General features: G+C 52.0%; 1 protein-coding gene across 2 annotated transcripts in view; it reads left to right on the top strand.

The window, feature by feature from the left end:
- The window catches only part of LOC141152720 (unconventional myosin-Ie-like), a 112761-nt gene that overhangs the window by 29289 nt on the left and 56582 nt on the right, over positions 1-26890 (top strand). For both annotated transcript variants that reach the window (XM_073637331.1, XM_073637330.1), the window contains exons 2-20: positions 7103-7240; positions 13126-13215; positions 13873-13967; positions 15482-15569; positions 15651-15740; positions 18364-18495; positions 18574-18708; positions 18780-18912; positions 19012-19208; positions 19822-19902; positions 21097-21183; positions 21253-21339; positions 21434-21601; positions 21771-21856; positions 21949-22030; positions 24573-24679; positions 24756-24854; positions 24936-25080; positions 25152-25266. In XM_073637331.1, coding sequence (XP_073493432.1) covers positions 7103-7240; positions 13126-13215; positions 13873-13967; positions 15482-15569; positions 15651-15740; positions 18364-18495; positions 18574-18708; positions 18780-18912; positions 19012-19208; positions 19822-19902; positions 21097-21183; positions 21253-21339; positions 21434-21601; positions 21771-21856; positions 21949-22030; positions 24573-24679; positions 24756-24854; positions 24936-25080; positions 25152-25266 — 2155 coding nt within the window. The remainder of the gene's footprint in view (positions 1-7102; positions 7241-13125; positions 13216-13872; positions 13968-15481; positions 15570-15650; positions 15741-18363; positions 18496-18573; positions 18709-18779; positions 18913-19011; positions 19209-19821; positions 19903-21096; positions 21184-21252; positions 21340-21433; positions 21602-21770; positions 21857-21948; positions 22031-24572; positions 24680-24755; positions 24855-24935; positions 25081-25151; positions 25267-26890) is intronic.

Raw genomic sequence — 26890 nt, 5'->3', positions numbered from 1 at the left:
TGGACCGGTCACACGCGTGTGTGTATTAGTTGTCAGCGTGGACCGGTCACACGCGTGTGTGTATTAGTTGTCAGCGTGGACCGGTCACACGCGTGTGTGTGTCTTAGTTGTCAGCGTGGACCGGTCACACGCGTGTGTGTATTAGTTGTCAGCGTGGACCGGTCACACGCGTGTGTGTATTAGTTGTCAGCGTGGACCGGTCACACGCGTGTGTGTCTTAGTTGTCAGCGTGGACCGGTCACACGCTTGTGTGTCTTAGTTGTCAGCGTGGATCGGTCACACGCGTGTGTGTATTAGTTGTCAGCGTGGACCGGTCACACGCTTGTGTGTGTTAGTTATCAGCGTGGACCGGTCACACGAGTGTGTGTGTTAGTTATCAGCGTGGACCGGTCACACGCGTGTGTGTGTGTGTGTTAGTTGTCAGCGTGGACCGGTCACACGCATGTGTGTGTGTTAGTTGTCAGCGTGGACCGGTCACACGCGTGTGTGTGTTAGTTGTCAGCGTGGACCGGTCACACGCGTGTGTGTGTGTGTTAGTTGTCAGCGTGGACCGGTCACACGAGTGTGTGTGTGTGTTAGTTGTCAGCGTTGACCGGTCACACGCGTGTGTGTGTCTTAGTTGTCAGCGTGGACCGGTCACACGCGTGTGAGTCTTAGTTGTCAGCATGGACCGGTCACACGAGTATGTGTGTGTTAGTTGTCAGCGTGGACCGGTCACACGAGTGTGTGTGTGTTAGTTGTCAGCGTGGACCGGTCACACGAGTGTGTGTGTGTTAGTTGTCAGCGTGGACCGGTCACACGAGTGTGTGTGTGTGTTAGTTGTCAGCGTGGACCGGTCACACGAGTGTGTGTGTGTTAGTTGTCAGCGTGGACCGGTCACACGAGTGTGTGTGTGTGTGTTAGTTGTCAGCGTGGACCGGTCACACAAGTGTGTGTGTGTGTTAGTTGTCAGCGTGGACCGGTCACACAAGTGTGTGTGTGTGTGTGTGTTAGTTGTCAGCGTGGACCGGTCACACGAGTGTGTGTGTGTGTTAGTTGTCAGCGTGGACCGGTCATACGCGTGTGAGTCTTAGTTGTCAGCGTGGACCGGTCACACGCGTGTGTGTCTTAGTTGTCAGCGTGGATCGGTCACACGAGTGTGTGTGTGTGTTAGTTGTCAGCGTGGACCGGTCATACGCGTGTGAGTCTTAGTTGTCAGCGTGGACCGGTCACACGCGTGTGTGTGTTAGTTATCAGCGTGGACCGGTCACACGCGTGTGAGTCTTAGTTGTCAGCGTGGACCGGTCACACGCGTGTGTGTCTTAGTTGTCAGCGTGGATCGGTCACACGAGTGTGTGTGTGTTAGTTGTCAGTGTGGATCGGTCACACGAGTGTGTGTGTGTTAGTTGTCAGCGTGGACCGGTCACATGCGTGTGAGTCTTAGTTGTCAGCATGGACCGGTCACACGAGTGTGTGTGTGTTTGTGTTAGTTGTCAGCGTGGACCGGTCACACGAGTGTGTGTGTGTGTTAGTTGTCAGCGTGGACCGGTCACACGTGTGTGTGTGTGTTTGTGTTAGTTGTCAGCGTGGACCGGTCACACGAGTGTGTGTGTGTTAGTTGTCAGCGTGGACCGGTCACATGGGTGATCTATCTGAGTCTTTCCTGTTGTGTGTGTTACGAGTCCGGGTGGTGGAACCTCTGTGCTTCGGTGCCAGGAGGGACCAGAGGGGCGTGACTGAGTGTCTACTCGACCTGACCAAGGTCGCACGGCGGCTCAATCGACTCCATGAACTAGGGAGGGACCGAGCAGGGGGACCAGGTGCCACTCTGGGACCGACCTTGTGTGAGAGCAGGTGACTCCCACGGGTCAGATGGCAGGAACTGACCGGTACAGCGGATGAGCACGGCAGGAAGGCTAATGGGTGGACCGGGTAGATAAGCAGGCTGGTTCGGCAGATAGCCAGACGGGTGCTCCGGGTAGGCAGGCTGGCGGGCACGACAGGTTACAGGCAGTTGCTCCTGGTAGGCTGGCTGGCGGGCACAACAGGTAACTGGCAGGTGCTTCCAGGTAGGCAGGCTGGACTGTAGGCAGACTGGCGGGCTGGACTGTAGGCAGACTGGCGGGCTGGACTGTAGACAGGCAGCGAGACCTGAGGGCTGAAGCAAGTGTTAGCACACGGAACAACAACCTTGCACAGGCACCTCCATATTGGAGGAGGTGCTTTAAATAGGGGAAGTCCTCCGGCCATTGGCCGTGGACTTTATAGGACAGCGCGCGCGGCCCCTTTAAGAGGGAGAGAGCGTGCGCCCTAAGCACAGTGCCTGGGAAGCTGCGCGCAGTGCGCTCCACAGTGGCTGCAGGACGGGAGCCGGAAGACGCCGGACCAGGGCCGTGGCGGTGAGGGGGACGGCGTCTCTGCCTGGCAGGATGCAGAGACGCCGATGCTACAGTACCCCCCCTTTACGCCCCCCCTTCTTTAAAGCCGAGAGAAATTTTTTAAGAAGATGAGGGGCATGAGTGTTCTCCCTGGGTTCCCAAGACCTCTCCTCCGGGCCAAACCCCTTCCAATCCACAAGAAAGAAAGTCTTTCCTCTTACCCTCTTGGTGGCCAAAATGTTTTCTACCTCAAAGACGTCCTCAGCGGAGACTTTTGCTGGAGCGGTACCTGGATCGTCAGAGAAGGAATTAAGGACAACAGGTTTGAGGAGGGATACATGAAAGGAGTTGGGAATCCGTAAGGAGGCCGGGAGTTTCAGCTTGTAGGCCAGGATTGATTTGGTTCAGAACCTCGAACGGACCGATGAACCACGGACCCAACTTATAGGAAGGTATCTTGAGACGAACATATTTGGAGGAAAGCCAGACCTTCTCTCCCGGACGGAATTGAGGCGGATACAGACGTCTTTTATCAGCATGTCTGAAGAAGTGCAGATCTAGTGTCTTCCCAAATAGCCAAAAATTCGCTGACCAGAGACTCCGCGGCAGGATTGTCCACTGAAGAGGAGACTGGAAACGGAATCGGGGTTGTTGACCGTAGACCACAAAGAACGGGGATTTAGTAGAAGACTCACTCTCATGGTTGTTATAGGAGAACTCGGCCCAGGGCTGGAGCTCAACCCAATCGTTATGGTGAGCATTGACCAAGTGCGGGAGAAAGCTGGTAAGGATCTGGTTGATACGTTCCACTTGACCATTGGATTGAGGGTGATAAGCAGAGGAAAAATCCAAGGAGACATCCAGCAGCTTGCACGTAGCTTTACATAAGCGCGAAGTGAACTGAACCCCGCGATCAGACACAATGTGGAGAGGTAGGTCGTGGAGACTGAAGATGTGATGGATGAAGTTGTTAGCCAGCACAGATGCAGACGGAAGACTAGGCAGAGGGATGAAGTGGGCCATTTTAGAGACGCGGTCAGTGACCACCCAAATGACTGTACAACCGGCAGAGACAGGGAGATCCGTAATGAAGTCCATAGCTATGTGTTGCCATGGAGTGGAAGGCACGGGAAGAGGAAGGAGACGGCCGGAAGGAAGGTGCTGAGGAACCTTGTTACGGGCACAGGTGGAACAAGCCGCGACGAAGTCCGCAACATCCTTGCGCAGAGAAGGCCACCAGTAATGTCGGGCGATGAGCAAAAAGGTCTTCCTCTGACCAGCATGACCGGCTAGTTTGGATGAATGGCACCAGAGTAGAACATTCTTACGATCCAGAACCGCTACAAAGGTCTTACCGGGTGGAAGAAGAGACAGGTCAAACGGAGCCACAGTCATTAATTTGGAGGAGTGGATGATATGTAGAGGCTCCTCCTCTTGGTCAGTGGACAGGAACGATAGGGATAAAGCATCAGCCTTAATGTTCTTGTCCGCTGGGCGGTAATGCAGAGTGAAGCAGAATCGGGCAAAGAATAGAGACCACCTGGCCTGACGCGGATGAAGTCTTTGGGCGTTTTGTAAATAGGCCAGGTTTTTGTGGTCAGAGTAGATGACCACCGGGTGCAGAGCCCCCTCCAACAGGTAACGCCACTCCTCCAGCGCTAATTTGATGGCCTGCAGCTCACGATCTCCTATGGAGTAGTTGCGCTCGGACGAGGAGAAGAGCTTGGAGAAGAAGCCACAGGTTACCATTCTCCTGGAAGGGGATTTCTGGGTGAGCACCGCTCCGGAGGAGGAGGCATCAACCTCCAGGAAGAACTGCTTGTTGCAATCCGGACAGTGCAGCACAGGGGCGGAGTAGAAAGCTTGTTTTAGGGAGACGAAGGCCTCCTCCGCTTCGGAAGTCCATTCCCTGGGATTTGCTCCCTTACGGGTGAGCGCGGAGATGGGAGCGGTCCGGGAGGAGAAATGAGGGATGAAGAGGCAGTAATAATTTGCGAAGCCCAGGAATCACTGAATCGCCTTCAACCCCTCCGGTCGGGGTCACTTTAAGACGGCAGAGACCTTCTCGGGATCCATCCGCAGACCAGTCTCGGAGATAATATAGCCCAGGAACGGAAGGGTGGTCTGCTTGAAGAGACATTTCTCAAATTTTGCGTATAGGTGATTCTGCCGGAGCCTTAGCAGAACCTGACGAACATCCCTCCGGTGTGAGGGTAGATCCGGAGAGAAGACCAAGATATCGTCCAGGTACACCACCACGCAAGAATACAGGAGATCACAGTAGATGTCGTTAACCAGCTCCTGGAAGGCGGCTGGAGCATTTCAGAGACCAAAGGGCATCACGTGATATTCATAATGACCGTCCCGGGTGTTGAATGCCGTCTTCCACTCGTCTCCCTGGCGGATCCAGACCAAATTGTATGCCCCACAAAGATCTTCGCGCCCTTAAGGCTGTCAAACAGCTCCGAGATGAGAGGCAGGGGGTACTTATTCTTGATGGTAATCTGGTTAAGACCCCTGTAATCGATAAAGGGACGTAGTGAGCCATCCATCTTCTTAACGAAGAAGAATCCTGCTCCAGCCGGGGAGGTAGATTTCTGGATGAATCCCCTCGCGAGATTCTCTTCTATGTACTCAGACATGGCCCGGGTCTCAGCCAGCGTCAAGGGGTAGATACGCCCGTGGGGAGGAGAAGCTCCAGGTACCAGGTCGATTGGGCAATCATACGGCCTATGAGGTGGACGTGTCTCTGCCTCCTTTTTGTCGTAGACGTCCGCATAGGACCAGTAGGGTGCCGGCAGACCAGGTAGATTAGCCGGAGTAGACAGAGGTCGAGCTGGACGAACCGGAACCAGGCAGGACTCATGGCATTCCTGCCCCCAACGGAGCACTTCACCAGATCTCCAATTCAGGACGGGTTCATGTCTCTGTAACCAGGGTAGACCAAGCAAGAGGGAGTGAGAGAGACCGGACAGCACATGAAAGGAGATCCTCTCTGAGTGAAGCATTCACACCTGATGGGTTACAGGCTCTGTGACGAGCAACATGGTCTCCGGAAGAAGTTTTCCATCCACGGAAGCGACCGCCAACGGTTCAGCCAGATGTATGGTAGGAATCTGATACTGCTCCACAACAGCCTGTGAAATGAGATTCCCAGCGGCTCCGGAATCCAGGTGGGCAGTCTCAAAGAAGCGGGTCTCACCACTGGAAATAGAAACAGACAGGGTCAAGGACGTAGAGAATTTACTCTTGCCTAGGACGACCTCTCCAACAGTCCAAGACATTGGAGTTTCCCGACCTCACCGGACAGGAACAGATCAGATGCTCTTTACTGCCACAGTAGAAGCAACTCCCCTCAGCTCTGCGTGTCTCCAGGCGAGACCTGACCATCTTGGTTTGGTCTATTTGCATAGGCTCTGGGGAGCGTGTCCGAGGAATAGCTGGTTGCGAGGCTGGGTCTTGGAATACAGGAGCGAGACGCGGAAGTCTTCTTTCCCGGGAAGTCTCCTAAGCTCGTTCCAAAAAACAGATATCAATCCGGGTAGCTAATGACACCAGGTTGTCCAGGGTGGAAGGGATGTCACGACCGGCTAGCTCCAGGTCCAGAGCCGGATGCCATAGTGCCAGTAGGTTGAGGTGCCGCCGGAGCGGGTGCCGCTCGGCTAGAGACGGAGACAGACTGGGTGCACAGCGTGTACAGGAGGGAGTTGACAGACCGCAGATAGGACAGGATCGTTTCCTGTTGGGATCTCTAACATGAAACCTCCTGGTACAGGTCAGAGAGTGAAGGAGCCTGGGGGCCACCCGGTTCCATGGCCTGTGCAAACTGTTACAAGTCCGCGTGGTGGAACCTCTGTGCTTCGGTGCAAGGAGGGACCAGAGGGGCGTAACTAAGTGCCTACTTGGCCTGACCAAGGTCGCACGGCGGCTCAATCGACTCCGTGAACCAGGGAGGGACCGAGCAGGGGGACCAGGTGCCACTCTGGGACTGACTTTGTGTGAGAGCAGGTGGCTCCCACGGGTCAGATGGCAGGAACTGACTGGTACAGCGGATGAGCACGGCAGGAAGGCTGATGGGTGGACCGGGTAGATGAGCAGGCTGGTTCGGCAGGTAGCCAGACGGGTGCTCCAGGTAGGCAGGCTGGCGGGCACGGCAGGTTACAGGCAGGTGCTCCTGGTAGGCCAGCTGGAGGGCAAAACAGGTAACTGGCTGGAGCTTCCAGGTAAGCAGACTGACAGGCAGGACGGACTGTAGACAGACTGGCGGACTGGACTGTAGACAGACTGGCGGACTGGACTGTAGACAGACTGGCGGGCTGGACTGTACACAGGCAGCGAGACCTGAGGGGGCTGAAGCAAGTGTTTAGCACATGGAACAACAACCTTGCACAGGCACCTCCATATTGGAGGAGGTTCTTTTAAATAGGGGAAGTCCTCCGGCCGTTGGCCGGGGACTTTTTAGGACGGTACGCGCGGCCCCTTGAAGAGGGAGAGAGCGCGCGCGCCCTAAGCACAGTGCCCGGGAAGCTGCGCGCAGTGCGCACCCCAGTAGCTGCAAGACGGGAGCCGGAAGACGCCGGACCAGGGTCGTGGCGGTGAGGGGAACGGCGTCTCTGCCCGGCAGGAGGCAGAGACGCAGATGCTACAGTGTGCCTCTTTCGCAGTACACCGTCTATAATTTTCGGGTCAGTGGATAAATACAGCCATGTGACCAGCTAATATTTACTTTCTGTCACCCCCTACAGGGGAGCAAGGAACGGTACCACTGGCAGACACAGAATGTGCGGCAGAGCGGGGTGGATGATATGGTTCTTCTGTCCAAAATCTCAGAGGAAGCCATCGTGGACAACCTGAAGAAACGCTACATGGATGACTTCATCTTCGTATCTTTCTCTACTGTAAAAGAGGACGACGGTCACCGTACACAGAGGAGTGTGTGTGTGTGGGGAAGGGAATTTCACCGGCGGATGACTGTCACTGTACATAGAGGGGCGGGGGGGATAACACGGAAGGACGACTGTCACCGTACACAGAGGAGTGTGTGTGTGGGGAAGGGAATTTCACCGGCGGATGACTGTCACTGTACATAGAGGGGCGGGGGGGATAACACGGAAGGACGACTGTCACCGTACACAGAGGAGTGTGTGTGTGGGGAAGGGAATTTCACCGGCGGATGACTGTCACTGTACATAGAGGGGCGGGGGGGATAACACGGAAGGACGACTGTCACCGTACACAGAGGAGTGTGTGTGTGGGGAAGGGAATTTCACCGGCGGATGACTGTCACTGTACATAAAGGGGCGGGGGGGGGATAACACGGAAGGACGACTGTCACCGTACACAGCGGAGTGTGTGTGCGGGGAAGGGAATTTCACCGGCGGATGACTGTCACTGTACATAAAGGGGCGGGGGGGATAACACGGAAGGACGACTGTCACCGTACACAGCGGAGTGTGTGTGCGGGGAAGGGAATTTCACCGGCGGATGACTGTCACTGTACATAAAGGGGCGGGGGGGATAACACGGAAGGACGACTGTCACCGTACACAGAGGAGTGTGTGTGTGGGGAAGGGAATTTCACAGGCGGATGACTGTCACTGTACATAGAGGGGCGGGGGGGATAACACGGAAGGACGACTGTCACCGTACACAGCGGAGTGTGTGTGCGGGGAAGGGAATTTCACCGGCGGATGACTGTCACTGTACATAGAGGGGCGGGGGGGATAACACGGAAGGACGACTGTCACCGTACACAGAGGAGTGTGTGTGCGGGGAAGGGAATTTCACCGGCGGATGACTGTCACTGTACATAGAGGGGCGAGGGGGATAACACTGAAGGACGACTGTAACCGTACACAGAGGTGCAGGGAGATAACACCCGAGAACAACTGTCACTGTACATAGTGTGTGTGTGTGGGGAGGGCGGGGTCGACAACAGTCACCATACACAGAGGAACTGGGGGAAAACACCGGAGGACAACTGTCACTGTAAACAGAGGGAGGGGAATAACATTGGAGGACGACTGTCATTGCACACAGAGGAAGATGGGGATAACATCGGAGGATGACTGTCACAGGGGACTATCACCATACACAAGGCAGGAGGGAGGAGGCACTGGAGTACGACACTATACAGAGAGGGGAGGCGGGATAACGCCAGAGAATGACTGTCACCATACACAGTGGGCGAGGGAGGGTGTATAACTTCAGAGGTGAACTGTCAGCCTAAACAGCGGAAGAAGGGGATAACACTGAAGGATGACTGACACTACACTGAGTGGGGATAACACCAGAGGACAACTGTCACTGTGCACGAAGGAGCGGGAATAACACTGGAGGATGACTGTCACCATACAGAGAAAGAGGAGGATAACGACTGTTGTCATACACAGAGGAGGGGGGATAGACCGGAGGATGAATGTCACCATACACGGAGGACAGGGGATAATAACACCGAAGGACAACACCGGTTGACAACTGTCACTGTACACAGAACAGGGCAGGATAACAGCGCAACACAACTGTCACACAACTGGAGAAAGTTTGTCATCGTACACAGGGGGATAACACCAGTGAACGACTGTCGCCATACACAGGGGGATAACAAGGAGGATGACTGTCACCGTACAAGTTGGAGAATGGGTGGGTAACACTGGAGGATGACTGTCACTGTATACAGAGGGAAGGGGGTATAACGCCGGAGAATGACTGTCACCGTATACAGATGAAGGGTGGAGGGATAACACCGGAAGATGGCTGTATATATTGAGACTGCTTTGTGGATGCATTTATGTAGGTGGGCATTTATGTCCATTTTATCCAAGTCCATTTATCGAAGTCCTTGCAGTTAATCATGGCAGTTAGCCAGGGCAGGAGACAGGTAAGACATTCAAAGAAAACTACTTGCACAACATTAGCATTGCAACAGGTAAGCACCATATGTATTTGTATCCTTTATATATTGGCTGCTGCATTCACTCACATCCACCATCCTTACACACACTCTGTGCACTCTATCCATATTGGCCCCTCTCCCCTCTTCTATGTACAGCACTCATGCTCTTTTCACAACCCTAAACTGCACAGATCCATTCACTCCCACCATACAACACAAGAAACGCTCTCACAAATCACTTAACCATCTGCTCACTCTCTCTATCTTCCTTCTCCTAGTTGCAGGAGATATCTCTCCCAACCCTGGCCCTTGTTATAATAGTAAGTTGAACCCCTCCCCTGCTGCACTCAGAAAGCACGCTAACCTCATTAATATTCATGGTGGCTCAGCGGATAGCACTGCAGCCTTGCAGTGCTGGGGTCCCGGGTTCTCCGGTTTCCTCCCACACTCCAAAGACATACTGATAGGGAATTTAGATTGTGAGCCCCAATGGGGACAGTGCCCATGAGTGTCTGTAAAGCGCTGTGGAATTAATGGCCCTTTATAAGTGAGTAAAATAAATGAATATTCCTTGCATGCCTTCTGTCTCCTTCAACTGTGCCCTTTGGAACGCTCGGTCAGTATGTAACAAACTCTCCTACATCCATTACTTTTTCCTTTCAAATTCCCTTAACTTTCTGGCTCTTATTGAAACCCGGATCCAGCAGCCGGACACCACCGCCAACAGAGGTTACTCTAACAAAATATTAAATTCAGCCAAAAGTATCTAAAACTAGACAAGAATATCGGGCACAAAATAATATAATGAATAGAAGATTTAAATAATCAATCTATGATTTCCTCTACAAATTACAGTAATAACTATCATCAGATAGTAAATATTATTAAAGAATTTGCCTACCAGATCGTATGAATATCAAAACTGATTTGATGTATATTTATTAGACTTTGATTCATTATTATGTATATTTGTCATTTTTTTGACTTATTTCCCTACGTCATTTCCTTTGCTTAATACTATTTAACCACACCTATGGCGCCGATACCATGCTCAACTAGGATGAAGAACATTGTGCTCAAAACGCGTCAGCTGCATGCTCCTGACATAGCGCTTTTAATCATGAATTATTTTGAATCTTTTTTCAATAAATATTGTTATTTTAATCAAACATTGATTTTCCGGATCAGAGGTGCTGGATCCCCTTTTTCCCTTTTGGATCCCTCTTTTGCTGCTGACACAAGCCTTTCAGAACGTGCACAAACGGAAAAACCTTGATACAAAAGGGCTGGTGAGCTGGAATACAAAACGTTTCTTTTGACTTCCACAGTTTTCACATACCCCCAGACCTGAGAGCAGACAAGGTGGAGGAGTTGGTCTGCTCCTATCAGCCAAATGTACTTTTCAGGTTATCCCCTCAGTTCCCTCCCTTATCTTCCCTTCTTTTGAGGTCCACACTGTCAGACTCTTCCGGCCCTTCTCCCTGCGAGTGGCGGTTGTGTATCGCCCTCAGGGCCCCATTCGTCCGTTTTTGGATCACTTTTCCACCTGGCTTCCTCAGTTTCTATCCTGTAACACCCCAACCCTCATCATGGGGGACATCAACATCCCCAGCAGTAACCCACTCTCTCCATCTGCCTCCCACCTTTTATCTCTAACCTCCTCCTTCGGCCTTTTCACAGCTTACTAACTCTCCTACTCACAAAGATGGAAACACGCTGGACCTGATCTTCTCCTGGCTCTGTTCAGTGCATGATTTTACTAACGCCCCTCTCCCGCTCTCTGACCACAACCTTCTGTCATTCTCTGTCACTAACTATCGCTCCGCTGAGGAGACCCCCACTTACCACACTTATAGAAATATACGTGCCATTAACACCCAGAAACTTATAAAGAAATTGTAGTCATCATTGCAGAGTACCCTGGATGAAGCTGCACCTCCCACACATAGAACAACTCGGCACAGACTGCAACAACCCTGGCACACGCTACAAACACGTCTTCTCCAGCGGTGCTCCAGGTGCGCTGATCGTCTGTGGAGAAAATCCAATCTGGCCGAAGATTTCATCCATTATAAGTTCATGCTTAAAAAATACAACTCCGCTCTTCACCTCTCCAAACAAACCTATTTCAATACCCTTATCACCTTACTTTCCAAAAATTCTAAACGCCTCTTTGACACTTTTCATTCCCTCCTCAATCCAAAAGTGAAAGCCCCGACTACCGACCTCAGCGCTGACGATCTGGCTAATTATTTCAAAGAAAAAATTGACCATATCAGACAAGAAATTTTCTCCCAATCCCCTAATACCATGCACAGTCCTACCTCCCCCATTGTATCTAGCTCACACTCTGACTTTGAACAAGTCACGGAAGAAGTAATCGGGCTCCTTGCATCTTCTCGCCCTACTACCAGCACCAGTGACCCTATTCCCTCACATCTCCTTCAGTCTCTTTCCCCGGCTGTCACCACTCATCTAACTAAAATATTTAATCTCTCTCTCTCATCCGGTATCTTTCCCTCCTCATGTAAACACTCCAGCATACATCCTTTACTTAGAAAACCATTCCTCGACCAAAACTGTGCTGTAACTACAGACCTGTGTCTAATCTTCCCTTCATCTCTAAACTCCTGGAACGTTTGGTCCACTCCCGTCTAATCCGCCATCTCTCAGATAACGTTCTTCTTGACCCTCTACAATCCGGTTTCTGCTCTTTACACCCTACAGAAACTGACCTCACTAAAGTCTCTAATGATCTACTAACAGCTAAATCTAATGGTCACTGCTCCCTGCTGATTCTCCTGGATCTCTGCAGCATTCGACACTGTGGATCACCAGCTCTTCCTCACTATGCTCCGCTCTATCGGGCTCAAGGACACTTTTCTCTTCTGGTTCTCCTCCTACCTATCTGACCGCTCCTTCTCTGTGTCTTTTGCCGGCTCCTCATCGTCCCCTTTTCCCCTTACTGTTGGGGTTCCTCAAGGATCAGTCCTAGGCCCCCTCCTGTTCTCCTTATTCACCACCCCTATTGGACAATCAGTAGATTTGGTTTTCGGTACCATCTCTATGCTGATGACACCCAATTATACACATAGTCTCCTGACCTCACCCCTGAATTATTACAAATCACCAGTGATTGTCTTTCCACCATCTCTAACATTATGTCCTCCCTCTATCTGAAACTGAACTTCTTGTGGTGAAGCCATCTCTGTGTGTGGCTTCACCATTACTCCCCAGCAACAAGCCTGCTGTCTCGGGGTCATACTTGCTTCAGATCTTTCCTTCACTCCCCAGATCCAATCACTCGCCCACTCATGTCATCTACACCTCAAAAATATTTCTAGAATTCGACCTTTTCTTACCTTTGACTCTGCAAAAACTCTGTCGCTCTAATTCATTCTCGTCTGGACTACTGCAACGCTCTACTAATCGGTCTCCCTCTTACTAAACTCTCCCCTCTCCAATCCGTCCTGAAAACAGCAGCCAGGATCATATTCCTTGCCAACCGCTACACCGATGCCTCTTCCCTGTGCCAGTCATTGCACTGGTTACCCATCTGCTATAGAGTTCAATATAAACTCATCACCCTCACCCACAAAGCGCTCCATGCTTACACGCTTACATTGATGGTTGACCATACAATACAAGCAATTGTTACCATCCACCTTTCGTGTCCCCCCTATTTCCCCATAGATTGTAGCTTGCGAGCAGGACCCTCGCTCCTCCTGGTATCTGGTGATTTATGGGATTATTGTTATTCTGTAACGTCTTTTATTGTCTGTACAGGTCCCCTCTAAAATGTAAAGTGCTGCTGAATAAGTTGGTGCTATAGAAATAAAAATTATTATTATGTGGCTTTCTTAACCCTTTAAGACATACATTGGGCCGGTACTGATCTCTGTTAACCCTTTTAAGCAGCTGCCATATTTCACTGAAAAGGAGATTGAGATGTACCAGGGAGCGGTGAGTAGTATATTTTATGATCGACGGCCCTGTATCTGTCTGTCGCCGTCCCCGGGCGGGGGGGGGGCTTGGGGCATGTGTCTGTTGCCGTCCCCGGGCAGGGGGGGGCATGTGTCTGTCGCCGTCCCCGGTGTGTGTGCGGGGGGGGGGGGGGCACGTGTCTGTCGCCGTCCCCAGCAATCATATATTACATTATTACGGCTCATTGTGACTGGTGAGGCTACACGGTATGAATTGGGTCTTGGTGAGATCCATTCTCAAGAGACTTATGGGAGTAAGTCACATGACTTGCACACCTTTGCGTACATAACAGGCTAAGATGCTGCTGTCTGATTGGCTAATGACCATGTGACAAACAGCTGTACAACCTAAATTTATCTTGTGCTCTCTGCTGTCCCCCAGTGGCCAGCCTCTGGTACTGCAGCTGCTGTTGTGTTCGGAGTATGATCCGTCGGATGCCTCGTGCATATGGTGGTATCAGTGACATGCTCCATGACATGGTGGATCCCACTGTTCTCGCTCCTGAACACAATACTCCATAATTCCCTCCTGTAGGGCATGTGACGCCATACTGCTGTGTGAACGAGATTCAAAGCCCCAGCGTCTGATACCGAAATGTCCATGACCTCTGGTAATTCATTGTTTGCACCCCTGCAGGCTCAGTATGAGAATCCCCCCCACATCTACGCCCTGGCTGACACAATGTACCGGAACATGCTGATTGATGGCGAGAACCAGTGCGTGATCATCAGGTGTGGACACCAGCCCACCATAATTGTTACTGGGGCCCACCTGTACCGGGCCCTTGTACACCACCAGCACAACTACCTAGCTCCATCTACACCATATCTGAACTCCCGTAGCCCGCCTGCGCCACTCCCGGGCGCCTCCGTAGCCCGCCTGCGCCACTCCCGGGCGCCTCCGTAGCCCGCCTGCGCCACTCCCGGGCGCCTCCGTAGCCCGCCTGCGCCACTCCCGGGCGCCTCCGTAGCCCGCCTGCGCCACTCCCGGGCGCCTCCGTAGCCCGCCTGCGCCACTCCCGGGCGCCTCCGTAGCCCTCCTGCGCCACTCCCGGGCGCCTCCGTAGCCTGCCTGCGCCACTCCCGGGCGCCTCCGTAGCCCGCCTGCGCCACTCCCGGGCGCCTCCGTAGCCCGCCTGCGCCACTCCCGGGCGCCTCCGTAGCCCGCCTGCGCCACTCCCGGGCGCCTCCGTAGCCCGCCTGCGCCACTCCCGGGCGCCTCCGTAGCCCGCCTGCGCCACTCCCGGGCGCCTCCGTAGCCCTCCTGCGCCACTCCCGGGCGCCTCCGTAGCCTGCCTGCGCCACTCCCGGGCGCCTCCGTAGCCCGCCTGCGCCACTCCCGGGCGCCTCCGTAGCCCGCCTGCGCCACTCCCGGGCGCCTCCGTAGCCCGCCTGCGCCACTCCCGGGCGCCTCCGTAGCCCGCCTGCGCCACTCCCGAGCGCCTCCGTAGCCCTCCTGCGCCACTCCCGAGCGCCTCCGTAGCCCTCCTGCGCCACTCCCGAGCGCCTCCGTAGCCCTCCTGCGCCACTCCCGAGCGCCTCCGTAGCCCTCCTGCGCCACTCCCGAGCGCCTCCGTAGCCCTCCTGCGCCACTCCCGAGCGCCTCCGTAGCCCTCCTGCGCCACTCCCGGGCGCCTCCGTAGCCCGCCTGCGCCACTCCCGGGCGCCTCCGTAGCCCGCCTGCGCCACTCCCGGGCGCCTCCGTAGCCCGCCTGCGCCACTCCCGGGCGCCTCCGTAGCCCGCCTGCGCCACTCCCGGGCGCCTCCGTAGCCCTCCTGCGCCACTCCCGAGCGCCTCCGTAGCCCTCCTGCGCCACTCCCGAGCGCCTCCGTAGCCCTCCTGCGCCACTCCCGAGCGCCTCCGTAGCCCTCCTGCGCCACTCCCGAGCGCCTCCGTAGCCCTCCTGCGCCACTCCCGAGCGCCTCCGTAGCCCTCCTGCGCCACTCCCGAGCGCCTCCGTAGCCCTCCTGCGCCACTCCCGAGCGCCTCCGTAGCCCTCCTGCGCCTCTCCCGGCCGCCTCCGTAGCCCGCCTGCGCCACTCCCGAGCGCCTCCGTAGCCCTCCTGCGCCACTCCCGAGCGCCTCCGTAGCCCTCCTGCGCCACTCCCGAGCGCCTCCGTAGCCCTCCTGCGCCACTCCCGGCCGCCTCCGTAGCCCGCCTGCGCCACTCCCAGGTCCCCATACTACACCTACACCAGGGGACATTTGTGATTCTGCTGACTCATCTATTTCATGTTTTCCACAGCGGGGAGAGCGGAGCCGGGAAAACCGTTGCAGCAAAGTACATAATGGGCTACGTCTCCAAAGTGTCCGGCGGAGGGCCGAAGGTCCAGGTAGCGGAGAAGTCCCCGTGTTGGACCGTCACTGTACAGGTGGCGGATGGGCTCCTCTTCATCATCTCTCTGTTCTTACAGCACGTGAAGGACATTATCCTCAAGTCAAATCCATTACTGGAAGCGTTCGGGAACGCCAAGACCGTCCGCAACAACAACTCCAGCAGATTCGTGAGTGCACAGTCACTGTATGTGCCAGGAGTGATGCACTGCAGGTCTCTGGTGTAATACTCTGCAGCATAGATCACTATGGCAGGAGTGATGCTCTGCAGGTCTGGCGGTGTAATACTGTTAGCATGTAGGAAGAATCTGGAGTCTTCATGCTTATAAAATAGTAATCTTTATTAAATACAAAATGTATAAAAAACACCACTAAAAAGGCATAAAGGTGCCAACAACTCCGATCACAGATGTGAAGATTATTATATAGTATATATATATAGGATGACAAGGTGGTCTACATAGACATCATGAGTATATAGTAAGCACCTGGATGCAATGATGACCCAATCAGGGCATTAGCCTCAATATTGGTCCTCAGTCATGATTACCATCAACCGTAAGAAATTGCCATCATTGATAAAAAATACAAACATATGCAGGTAGAGTTGTCAATGCAGAATAGGGCTCCCAGGATCCCCGACGCGCGTTTCGCTACTTACATGTGCTGCTTCATCATGGGGGAATGCATTGGGCATCGACTAGCAGGACCTTTTGTTGACGCGGCAAACGGTCATGTGGTATCAGGCCTAGCCAAGCATGTGGCAGTGTAAGCAGCGCATGCGCGCCCGAATGTCTACGTCACCGTGACATCACCAACTGGCATCATTGGTAGCATATGTGTGCGGAGGCATGGATAGTCACCGTGGCCACCGGACGCACACACCACAATGCTGAGACGCTGTGGGGAGGAGGAACAATGGGCGAAGGGCAGGCGCATGCGCTCATCACCAGACACGGACCAGGGTGTCACAGATGCTGCGGTGGACAGAAATAGGTAATGTGCAGACGTATAGATTGCACCAGAGGGAGCAGAAGACCTCAGGAGAAAATGCATCTATCTGATCTGTCCAAGATTCAATGCTGCTTGAAGGTTCCAACTTAGTCCACATCAGAAGGTAACATCATAGCCCGGCGCTGTTCCACTTAGGCCCCATTAAGGTCATATACTTACTGGATCGTCCGTGTAAGGGAGCGTGTTCGTGACATCAATGCGGCTAGGACTGTGACTGACGTTACCTCGACATTTTAGGATGTTCCATGCGTGTAATGCAAAATCTAATACGAGGTATTGAGGCTATTCACGGGGGCATTGGAGGAGGCAATTTGAAGAGGTTATTAGCTCAGAAAGAAGCCGGATGGATTGCCATTTTGGAGTCAATGACCCCTGATGGCTTGAATGTTTTGTAGCGTTCTTGTAGATAGGGGCCACTATCCCCTTTTTGTGTTTTTCCCCTTTTCCTATGTTGTTATTTTTCCATCTTTGTGTGTTTTTAGTTATATGACTATCTTCTACATTGTTTTTTGGTTTGTGATTCTGTTCTTCTGGCAGTTCCTTTTGGGTTGTGACATGACGATCCAGTAAGTATATGACCTTAATGGGGCCTAAGTGGAACAGCGCCGGGCTATGATGTTACCTTCTGATGTGGACTAAGTTGGAACCTTCAAGCAGCATTGAATCTTGGACAGATCAGATAGATGCATTTTCTGCTGAGGTCTTCTGCTCCCTCTGGTGCAATCTATACGTCTGCACATTACCTATTTCTGTCCACCGCAGCATCTGTGACACCCTGGTCCGTGTCTGGTGATGAGCGCATGCGCCTGCCCTTCGCCCATTGTTCCTCCTCCCCACAGCGTCTCAGCATTGTGGTGTGTGCGTCCGGTGGCCACGGTGACTATCCATGCCTCCGCACACATATGCTACCAATGATGCCAGTTGGTGATGTCACGGTGACGTAGACATTCGGGCGCGCATGCGCTGCTTACACTGCCACATGCTTGGCTAGGCCTGATACCACATGACCGTTTGCCGCGTCAACAAAAGGTCCTGCTAGTCGATGCCCAAAGCATTCCCCCATGATGAAGCAGCACATGTAAGTAGCGAAACGCGCATCGGGGATCCAGGGCCCTATTCTGACGTTGACAACTCTACCTGCATATGTTTGTATTTTTTATCAATGATGGCAATTTCTTACGGTTGATGGTAATCATGACTGAGGACCAATATTGCGGCTAATGCCCTGATTGTGTCATCATTGCATCCAGGTGCTTACTATATACTCATGATGTCTATTTAGACCACCTTGTCATCCTATATATATACTATATAATAATCTTCACATCTGTGATCGGAGTTGTTGGCACCTTTACGCCTTTTTAGTGGTATTTTTTATATATTTTGTATTTAATAAAGATTACTATTTTCTAAGCATGAAGACTCCAGATTCCTCCTACATGTGATTAGTTCCTTGTGGTTTTGATTCATGGGGTCATCCACGGCACGTGCCTTCAGCTGATCCTTCTACCATGCTAACTTTGAACCTGATGGGTTTTTGTTTAACAATTGGTGTAATACTCTGCAGCATAACTCACTATGGTAGGAGTGATGCTATGAAGGTCTTGTGGTGTAATACTCTGCAGCATAGATCATTATGGTACGAGTGATGCTCTGCAGGCCTCTTGGTGGTGGTGTAGTACTCTGCAGCAGAGATCACTATGGTAGGAGCGATGCGCTGCAGGTCTGGTGGTGTAATACTCTGCAGCACACATCTACCCCTTCTTTCCCGTCCTCCAGGGTAAGTACTTTGAGATCCAGTTCAGCCGCGGTGGGGAACCAGACGGGGGGAAGATATCTAACTTCCTCCTGGAGAAGTCTCGGGTGGTCAGCCAGAACACAGGGGAGAGGAACTTCCACATCTTCTATCAGGTGAGAGCGGTGGCGTCCATCTGAGGGGCAGGTTATGCTGCGGATCTCCAGAGCTGACATCCCTCTGTTTGTCTGCAGCTGTTGGAGGGGGCCAGTGCCGAGGACAGGGAGAACCTGGGGGTCACCTCTCCCGATTATTATTTTTATCTCAACCAGTCTGCGGTCTACAAAGTGGAGGACATCAGCGACAAGATGGAATTCACAGAGACCATGGTGGGTGTAGATATGGCAGATACCAGCAGGGGGTGCCACTACCAGCCCCATCATTCACTCTCAACCCACAGGTGGCCATGGACGTGGTTGGACTCTCCCATGAAGCGCAAGCCTCTGTTCTACAGATTGTCGCTGGGATCCTGCACCTGGGAAATATCGGTTTTCGAGAAAGCGGCAACTACGCCACGGTGGAGAGCGAGGACTGTGAGTGGTGGGGGGAGAGTCTGGGGGCTTTTATTGTGTGCTGGGGGGGGGTGCATGGATCGCGGCTCCGGCCATTAGCCTTTCCCTTATGTCCTGCAGTCCTGGCCTTTCCTGCATTCCTTCTCGGCATTGACCAATCTCGCTTAAAGGAGAAGTTGACCAGCCGCAAAATGGACAGTAAATGGGGGGGGAAATCCGAGGTGATCGACGTGACCCTCAATGTGGAGCAGGCGTGTTTCACACGTGACGCCCTTTCCAAAGCTCTGTACACCCGGCTCTTTGACTACCTGGTGGAGGTAAGAAAAAGCAACCAGACCCCCGAACGATACCCCCCCCAATCTTCTCCTATAACTCGTCGCCCTACTGTACACTGCAGCGCCTGTATTATAAATTACTCTGGTCGTCGTCAGGTTGCAGAATAAATTTGGGGCCAATCAGACGCCACATTTTACTCCTCCGTCTGCTTTTTTCTGCTTCCATGTGTAATGCTTGGTTTGTGGCCACAATCCTTCCATGAAGATGACTTCTAGGCAGACTTCTCCAAACAGTAAGTGGGATTAGCCGCTCGCTGCTAGTTCTAAGCTGATGGTACTGCTGGACAGCCTCCGATTTCCTAGGGATGGAACAAGATGTGACTTTCATCTGCTGCACTAAGTTTCCTTGGCCGATCCCTGCGTCTACAGTCCCATCATTGCCCGTTTCTTAGTGTGTCTTTTTGCCTGGGAGACACCTTGCTGATGCAGTATAACTACCTTGTGACTGGAAACTGTCTTCTGCAACTCACCTTTGCAGCAGAGCTTGGCTGCTCCTCACCCAGTGCTGCAATGTTTTCCACACCTGACTAAAACTTTTGCACAGTGTGTGCATATGTATTATATATGGTTTATACACTTACCCATCTCTTTCCAGGCCGTCAATAAAGCCATGCAGAAGGCCACTGAGGAATATAACATCGGGGTTCTAGATATTTATGGGTTCGAGATATTTCAGGTATGGGGGTGGCAGGGTGGCGGCTAGACTTTGTGCATACAGGGATATTGGCGACTTCATCTACAGTGGGGAAAATAAGTATTTGATACACGGCCGATTTTACAAGTTTTCCCACCTACACAGAATGGAGAGATCTGTAATTTTTATTGTAGGTCACTTCACCTGTGAGAGACAGAATCTAAAAAAAATCCAGAAAATCCCATTGTATGATTTTTACATAATTAATTTGCATTTTATTGCATGAAATAAGTATTTGATACAATAGAAAAACAGAACTTAATATTTGGTCCAGAAACCTTTGTTTGCAATTACAGAGGTCAGACGTTTCCTGTAGATCTTGACCCGGTTTGCACACACTGCAGCAGGGATTTTGGCCCCCTCCTCCATACAGATCTTCTCCAGATCTTTCAGGTTTCGGGCTGTCGCTGGGAAACATTGAGTTTCAGCTCCCTCCAAAGATTTTCTATTGGGTTCAGGTCTGGAGACAGGCTAGGCCAGGACCTTGAAATGCTTCTTATGGAGCCACTCCTTAGTTGCCCTGGCTGTGAGTTTTGGATCATTGTCATGCTGGAAGACCCAGCCACAACCCATTTTCAATGCTCTTACTGAAGGAAGGAGGTTGTTGGCCAAAATCTCGCGATGCATTTCCCCATCCATCCATCCTCCCTCCCTCCCTTCAATGCGGTGCAGTCGTCCTGTCCCCTTTGCAGAAAAACACCCCAAAGTATGATGTTTTCCCCCCACCATGCTTCACTGTTGGGACGGTGTTGGGGTTGTACTCATCCTTCTTCTTCCTCCAAACACGGCGAGTGCAGTTGATAACAAAAAGTTCTATTTTGGTCTCCTCTGACCACATGATCTTCTCCCATGCCTCCACTGGATCATTCAGATGGTCATTGGCAAACTTCAAACTGGCCTGGACATGTGCTGGCCTGAGCAGGGGGACCTTACGTGACCTGCAGCATTTTAATCCATGACGGCATAGTGTGTTACTAACGGTAATGTTTGAGAACTCTTTGGGAAAATTTGCAAAATCGTCCGTGTATCAAATACTTATTTTCCCCACTGTATGTATAGGGGACTTTTGGAATCATCTAGGGGGCGTTGTTTGGACGCCATGTCTGTGTATACGGGAGGTGATGGCCGCGGGTTTATTTTGGCCTTACTGAGTAACTTTTTCTCTCTCTTCCTCAGAAAAACGGCTTTGAACAATTCTGTATTAATTTTGTGAATGAGAAACTTCAGCAAATCTTCATTGAGCTGACGCTGAAGGCGGAGCAGGTGAGGGGTCCGTCCGGGGAAGCTATTTTCCTGGTGGGGTCCTGCTGAGTCGCTCCCCTTTTATTCCAGGAGGAGTACGTGCAGGAGGGGATCCGCTGGAATCCAATCGAGTATTTTAACAACAAGATTGTATGTGATCTGATCGAGAATAAACTGGTGAGTCCTGCAGCTCCCGAGCCTGGGGGGTATTATGTATGCCAGTATTTGGGGGGCAGGAATGGGACATCACCTCCTGATTCTGTTCCCCCAGAGTCCTCCGGGAATTATCAGCATCCTGGACGACGTCTGTGCCACGATGCATGCCAAGGGCGAGGGCGCGGACCAGACACTACTGCAGAAGCTCCAGGCGGCTATTGGGAGCCACGAGCACTTTAACAGCTGGAATAAAGGATTTATCGTCCATCACTATGCCGGGAAGGTGAGGAGCCACATGTGGGATGTGAGACCGCCATACATTGTCCTCTGTGGCATTGGGTGGAGTGAACCTGTAAACTGGTCTGCGGCCCCAAGTTTGGTTGTGGGCATGCACTGAGTAAATGGGAAAAAAACCCTATATAATTAACCCTTTTGTGATCATCCCCACCCAGGTGTCCTACACGGCAGAAGGATTTTGTGAGCGGAACAGAGATGTGTTATTCACCGACCTCCTAGAACTGATGCAGAGCAGTGAGATGTGAGTGGCAGTCGCTGGCCCGCACGGGTCCTCGCCACGTCCCACAGTTCGGTGATCTTACAGATAATCTCATCATGTTTTGTGTCGTTTAGACCGTTTATCAAAGACCGCTTCCCCGAAAATCTCAAAGCTGATAAGAAAGGGCGTCCGACCACAGCGAGCAGCAAGATAAAGGTGGTCCTCTGCTCATTACGCCTCGGGGCTGGGTCCCCCGTTAAGGCTATCCCATAAGCCCGGCCCTTCTCCTCTGTCCATGGAAATCACACGGGTCCATGTTTCTTTCTTGGGGTCTCTAAATTTACATTTTTCTTGTTTGGAGTCTTGTGTAACGCTCCATGTTTTTTGGTCAGGGTCTCTGTGCATTGCTTAGCAATTCTTAGTTGGGGTCTCTGTATAAGGCTCCATGTTTCTTGGTCAGGGTCTCGGTGTAAGGTTCCGTGTTTATTGGTCAGTGTCTCTGTGTAAGGCTTAGTGTTTCTTGGTCAGGGTTTCTGTGTAAGGCTCCATTTTTTTGGTCGGGGTCGCTGTGTAAGGTTCCATGATTATTGGTAGGAATTTCTGTGTACGGCTACATGTTTCTTGGTTGGGTCTCTGTGTAAAGCTTTGTTTCTTGGTTAATGTTTCTTGGTAGGGGTCTCTGTGTTTTTTTGTGGGCGTCTCTGTGTAAGGCTCCTTGGTTCTTGGCCGGTGTTTCTGTGAACGGCTCCTTGATACTTGGTTGAGGTCTCTGTATAAAGCTTTGTGTTTCTTGATTAGGGTCTCTGTGTAAAGATCTGTGTTTCTTGGTACTGGCCTCCGTGTTTCTTGGTCTGGGTCTCTGTGTAAGACTCTGTGATTCTTGGTCGGGGTCTCGGTGTAAGGCTCTGTGATTCTTGATCAGGGTCTCGGTGTAAGGTTCCATGTTTATTGGTCAGGGTCTCGGTGTAAGGCTCCTTGATTCTTGGTCAGGGTCTCGGTGTAAGGTTCCATGTTTATTGGTCAGGGTCTCGGTGTAAGGCTCCTTGATTCTTGGTCAGGGTCTCGGTGTAAGGTTCCATGTTTATTGGTCAGGGTCTCGGTGTAAGGCTCCTTGATTCTTGGTCAGGGTCTCGGTGTAAGGTTCCATGTTTATTGGTCAGGGTCTCGGTGTAAGGCTCCTTGGTTCTTGGTTGGGGGTCTCTGTATAAAGCTTTGTGTTTCTTGATTAGGGTCTCTGTGTAAAGATCTGTGTTTCTTGGTACTGGCCTCCGTGTTTCTTGGTCGGGGTCTCTGTGTAAGACTCTGTGATTCTTGGTCGGGGTCTCTGTAAAAGGCTCTGTGATTCTTGATCAGGGTCTCGGTGTAAGGTTCCATGTTTATTGGTCAGGGTCTCGGTGTAAGGCTCCTTGATTCTTGGTCAGGGTCTCGGTGTAAGGTTCCATGTTTATTGGTCAGGGTCTCTGTGTAAGGCTCCTTGGTTCTTGGTTGGGGTCTCTGTGTAAGGCTCCTTGATTCTTGGTCAGGGTCTTTGTGTAAGGTTCCATGTTTATTGGTCGGGGTCTCTGTGTAAGACTCTGTGATTCTTGGTCGGGGTCTCTGTAAAAGGCTCTGTGATTCTTGATCAGGGTCTTTGTGTAAGGATCTGTGTTTCTTGGTATGGGTCTCGTTTCTTTGTTGGGCCTCTGCTACTTGTTCCTTGATTAGGGTCCCTGTGTAAGGCTTCGTGTTTCTTGGTTGGGGTCTCTGTGTAATGCTTCGTGATTCTTGGTCAGGGTCTTTATGTAAGGATCTGTTTCTTGGTAGGGGGCTCCATGTTTCTTTGTCGGCGTCTCTGTGTAAGGCTTCTTGACTATTGGTCAGGGTCTCTGTGCAAGGTTTCATGTTTCTTGGTCGGGGTCTCTGTGATTATTGGTCAAAATCTTTGTGTAAGGATCTGTGTTTCTTAGTAGGGGTCTCCATGTTTCTTGGTTGGGGTTTCTGTGTATACAGCTCCATGTTTCTTGATTTGGGTGTCTGTGTAAGGCACTGTGTTTATTGGTCGGGGTCTCTGAGTAAGGCATTGTTTATTGATTGGGGGTCTCTTTGTAATGCTTCGTGATTCTTGGTCAGGGTCTTTATGTAAGGATCTCTGTTTCTTGGTAGGGGGCTCCATGTTTCTTTGTCGGCATCTCTGTGCAAAGCTCCATGATTCTTGGTCGGGGTTTCTGTGTACGGCTCCATGTTCCTTGATCGGGGTCTCTGTGTAAAGCTCCATGATTCTTGGTCGGGGTTTCTGTGTACGGCTCCATGTTCCTTGATCGGGGTCTCTGTGTAAGGCTCCGTGATTCTTGTTCAGGGTCTTTGTGTATGGCTGCGTGTTTCTTGATCAGGGTCTCTGTATGGCTACGTGTTTCTTTGGCGGGTTCTCAGTGTATGGCTGCGTGTTCCTTGATTGGAGTCTCTGTGTAAGGCTCAATGTTTCTTGATCAGGGTCTTTGGGTAAGGCTCCGTGAATCTTGGTCAGGATCTCTGTTTCTTGGTAGGGGTCTCCATATTTCTTGGTTGGGGTCTCTGTGTAAGGCTCCGTGTTTCTTGGTCGGGGTCTCTGTGTAAGGCTCCTTGGTCAGGTTCTCAGTGTACGGCTCTATGTTCCTTGATTGGGGTCTCTATGTAAGGCTGTGTTTCTTGGTCGGGGGTCTCTGTACAGAGATCCAGGCTTCTGCTCTGTGAGGGTGCTCTATGCTGTTGATAGTGACTTTGGCATTTACTTTCCTCTAAGAAACAAGCCAATGATTTGGTGCAGACATTGATGAAGTGCACCCCCCACTACATACGCTGCATCAAGCCCAACGAGACGAAGAAAGCACGCGACTGGGAGGACAGCAGGTAGCTGGGGAGGAGGAGGTGAACCTGAGCCACATGGATAAGAGAGACCTTACTTGGAGTCTGTTTCACCATCCAGGGTGAAGCATCAGGTGGAATATTTAGGCCTGCGGGAGAACATCCGTGTGCGACGTGCGGGGTATGCGTATCGCAGAGCTTTCCAGAAGTTTCTTACCCGGTATATAGCAATACATTGTGTGCATGCTTTTTTGGGGTGCATTCTCTGGACCCCGTGGTCTAATGGCCGATGTATCTGTAGCTATGCCATACTGACACGGGAGACATGGCCAGAATGGAGAGGAGACCAGAAGAAAGGCGTCCTCCATCTGCTGCAGTCGGTCAATATGGACTCCGATCAGTACCAGCTGGGCAAAAGCAAAGTGTTCATCAAAGCCCCCGAATCTGTAAGTGTAGGCGAGGGGGTGTTGGTAAGTCCATATGTAATCAAGTTCATCACGTTTTCTTGTGTCTTTAGCTCTTCTTGTTGGAAGAAATGAGGGAGAGGAAATACGACAGCTTCGCCCGCGTTATTCAGAAAGCCTGGCGAAAGCACACAGCTGTGCGCAAGTACATCCGTATGAGAGAGGAAGGTAGGTGGTGGGGTGGAGTGACCGAGAGATGGCAATATGCACATCCGTATGAGAGAGGAAGGTAGGTGGTGGGGTGGAGTGACCGAGAGATGGCAATATACACATCCGTATGAGAGAGGAAGGTAGGTGGTGGGGTGACCGAGAGATAGCAATATGCACATCCGTATGAGAGAGGAAGGTAGGTGGTGGGGTGGAGTGACCGAGAGATGGCAATATGCACATCTGTATGAGAGAGGAAGGTAGGTGGTGGGGTGACCGAGAGATAGCAATATGCACATCCGTATGAGAGAGGAAGGTAGGTGGTGGGGTGGAGTGACCGAGAGATGGCAATATGCACATCTGTATGAGAGAGGAAGGTAGGTGGTGGGGTGACCGAGAGATAGCAATATGCACATCCGTATGAGAGAGGAAGGTAGGTGGTGGGGTGGCGAGACCGAGAGATGGCAATATGCCCATCCGTATGAGAGAGGAAGGTAGGTGGTGGGGTGACCGAGAGATGGCAATATGCACATCCGTATGAGAGAGGAAGGTAGGTGGTGGGGTGGAGTGACCGAGAGATGGCAATATACACATCCGTATGATAGAGGAAGGTAGGTGGTGGAGTGGCGTGATCGAGAGATGGCAATATGCACATCCGTATGAGAGAGGAAGGTAGGTGGTGGAGTGGCGTGATCGAGAGATGGCAATATGCACATCCGTATGAGAGAGGAAGGTAGGTGGTGGGGTGGAGTGACCGAGAGATGGCAATATACACATCCGTATGATAGAGGAAGGTAGGTGGTGGAGTGGCGTGATCGAGAGATGGCAATATGCACATCCGTATGAGAGAGGAAGGTAGGTGGTGGAGTGGCGTGATCGAGAGATGGCAATATGCACATCCGTATGAGAGAGGAAGGTAGGTGGTGGGGTGGCGTGATCGAGAGATGGCAATATGCCAATCCGTATGAGAGAGGAAGGTAGGTGGTGGGGTGGAGTGACCGAGAGATGGCAATATACACATCCGTATGAAAGAGGAAGGTAGGTGGTGGGGTGGAGTGACCGAGAGATGGCAATATGCACATCCGTATGAGAGAGGAAGGTAGGTGGTGGGGTGGAGTGACCGAGAGATGGCAATATGCACATCCGTATGAGAGAGGAAGGTAGGTGGTGGGGTGGAGTGACCGAGAGATGGCAATATGCGCATGCGTATGAGAGAGGAAGGTAGGTGGTGGGGTGGCGAGACCGAGAGATGGCAATATGCCAATCCGTATGAGAGAGGAAGGTAGGTGGTGGGGTGGAGTGACCGAGAGATGGCAATATACACATCCGTATGAGAGAGGAAGGTAGGTGGTGGGGTGGAGTGACCGAGAGATGGCAATATGCACATCCGTATGAGAGAGGAAGGTAGGTGGTGGGGTGGAGTGACCGAGAGATGGCAATATGCACATGCGTATGAGAGAGGAAGGTAGTTGGTGGGGTGGCGTGACCGAGAGATGGCAATATGCACATCTGTATGAGAGAGGAAGGTAGGTGGTGGGGTGGCGAGACCGAGAGATAGCAATATACACATCCGTATGAGAGAGGAAGGTAGGTGGTGGGGTGGAGTGACCGAGAGATGGCAATATACACATCCGTATGAGAGAGG

The sequence above is a fragment of the Phyllobates terribilis genome, unplaced genomic scaffold, assembly GCF_046119375.1.
Source record: "Phyllobates terribilis strain yellow unplaced genomic scaffold, ASM4611937v1 Scaffold_6__1_contigs__length_29720123, whole genome shotgun sequence".
In the NCBI taxonomy this organism is placed as follows: domain Eukaryota; kingdom Metazoa; phylum Chordata; class Amphibia; order Anura; family Dendrobatidae; genus Phyllobates; species Phyllobates terribilis.
This window is presented reverse-complemented; position numbering and strand designations above follow the sequence as displayed.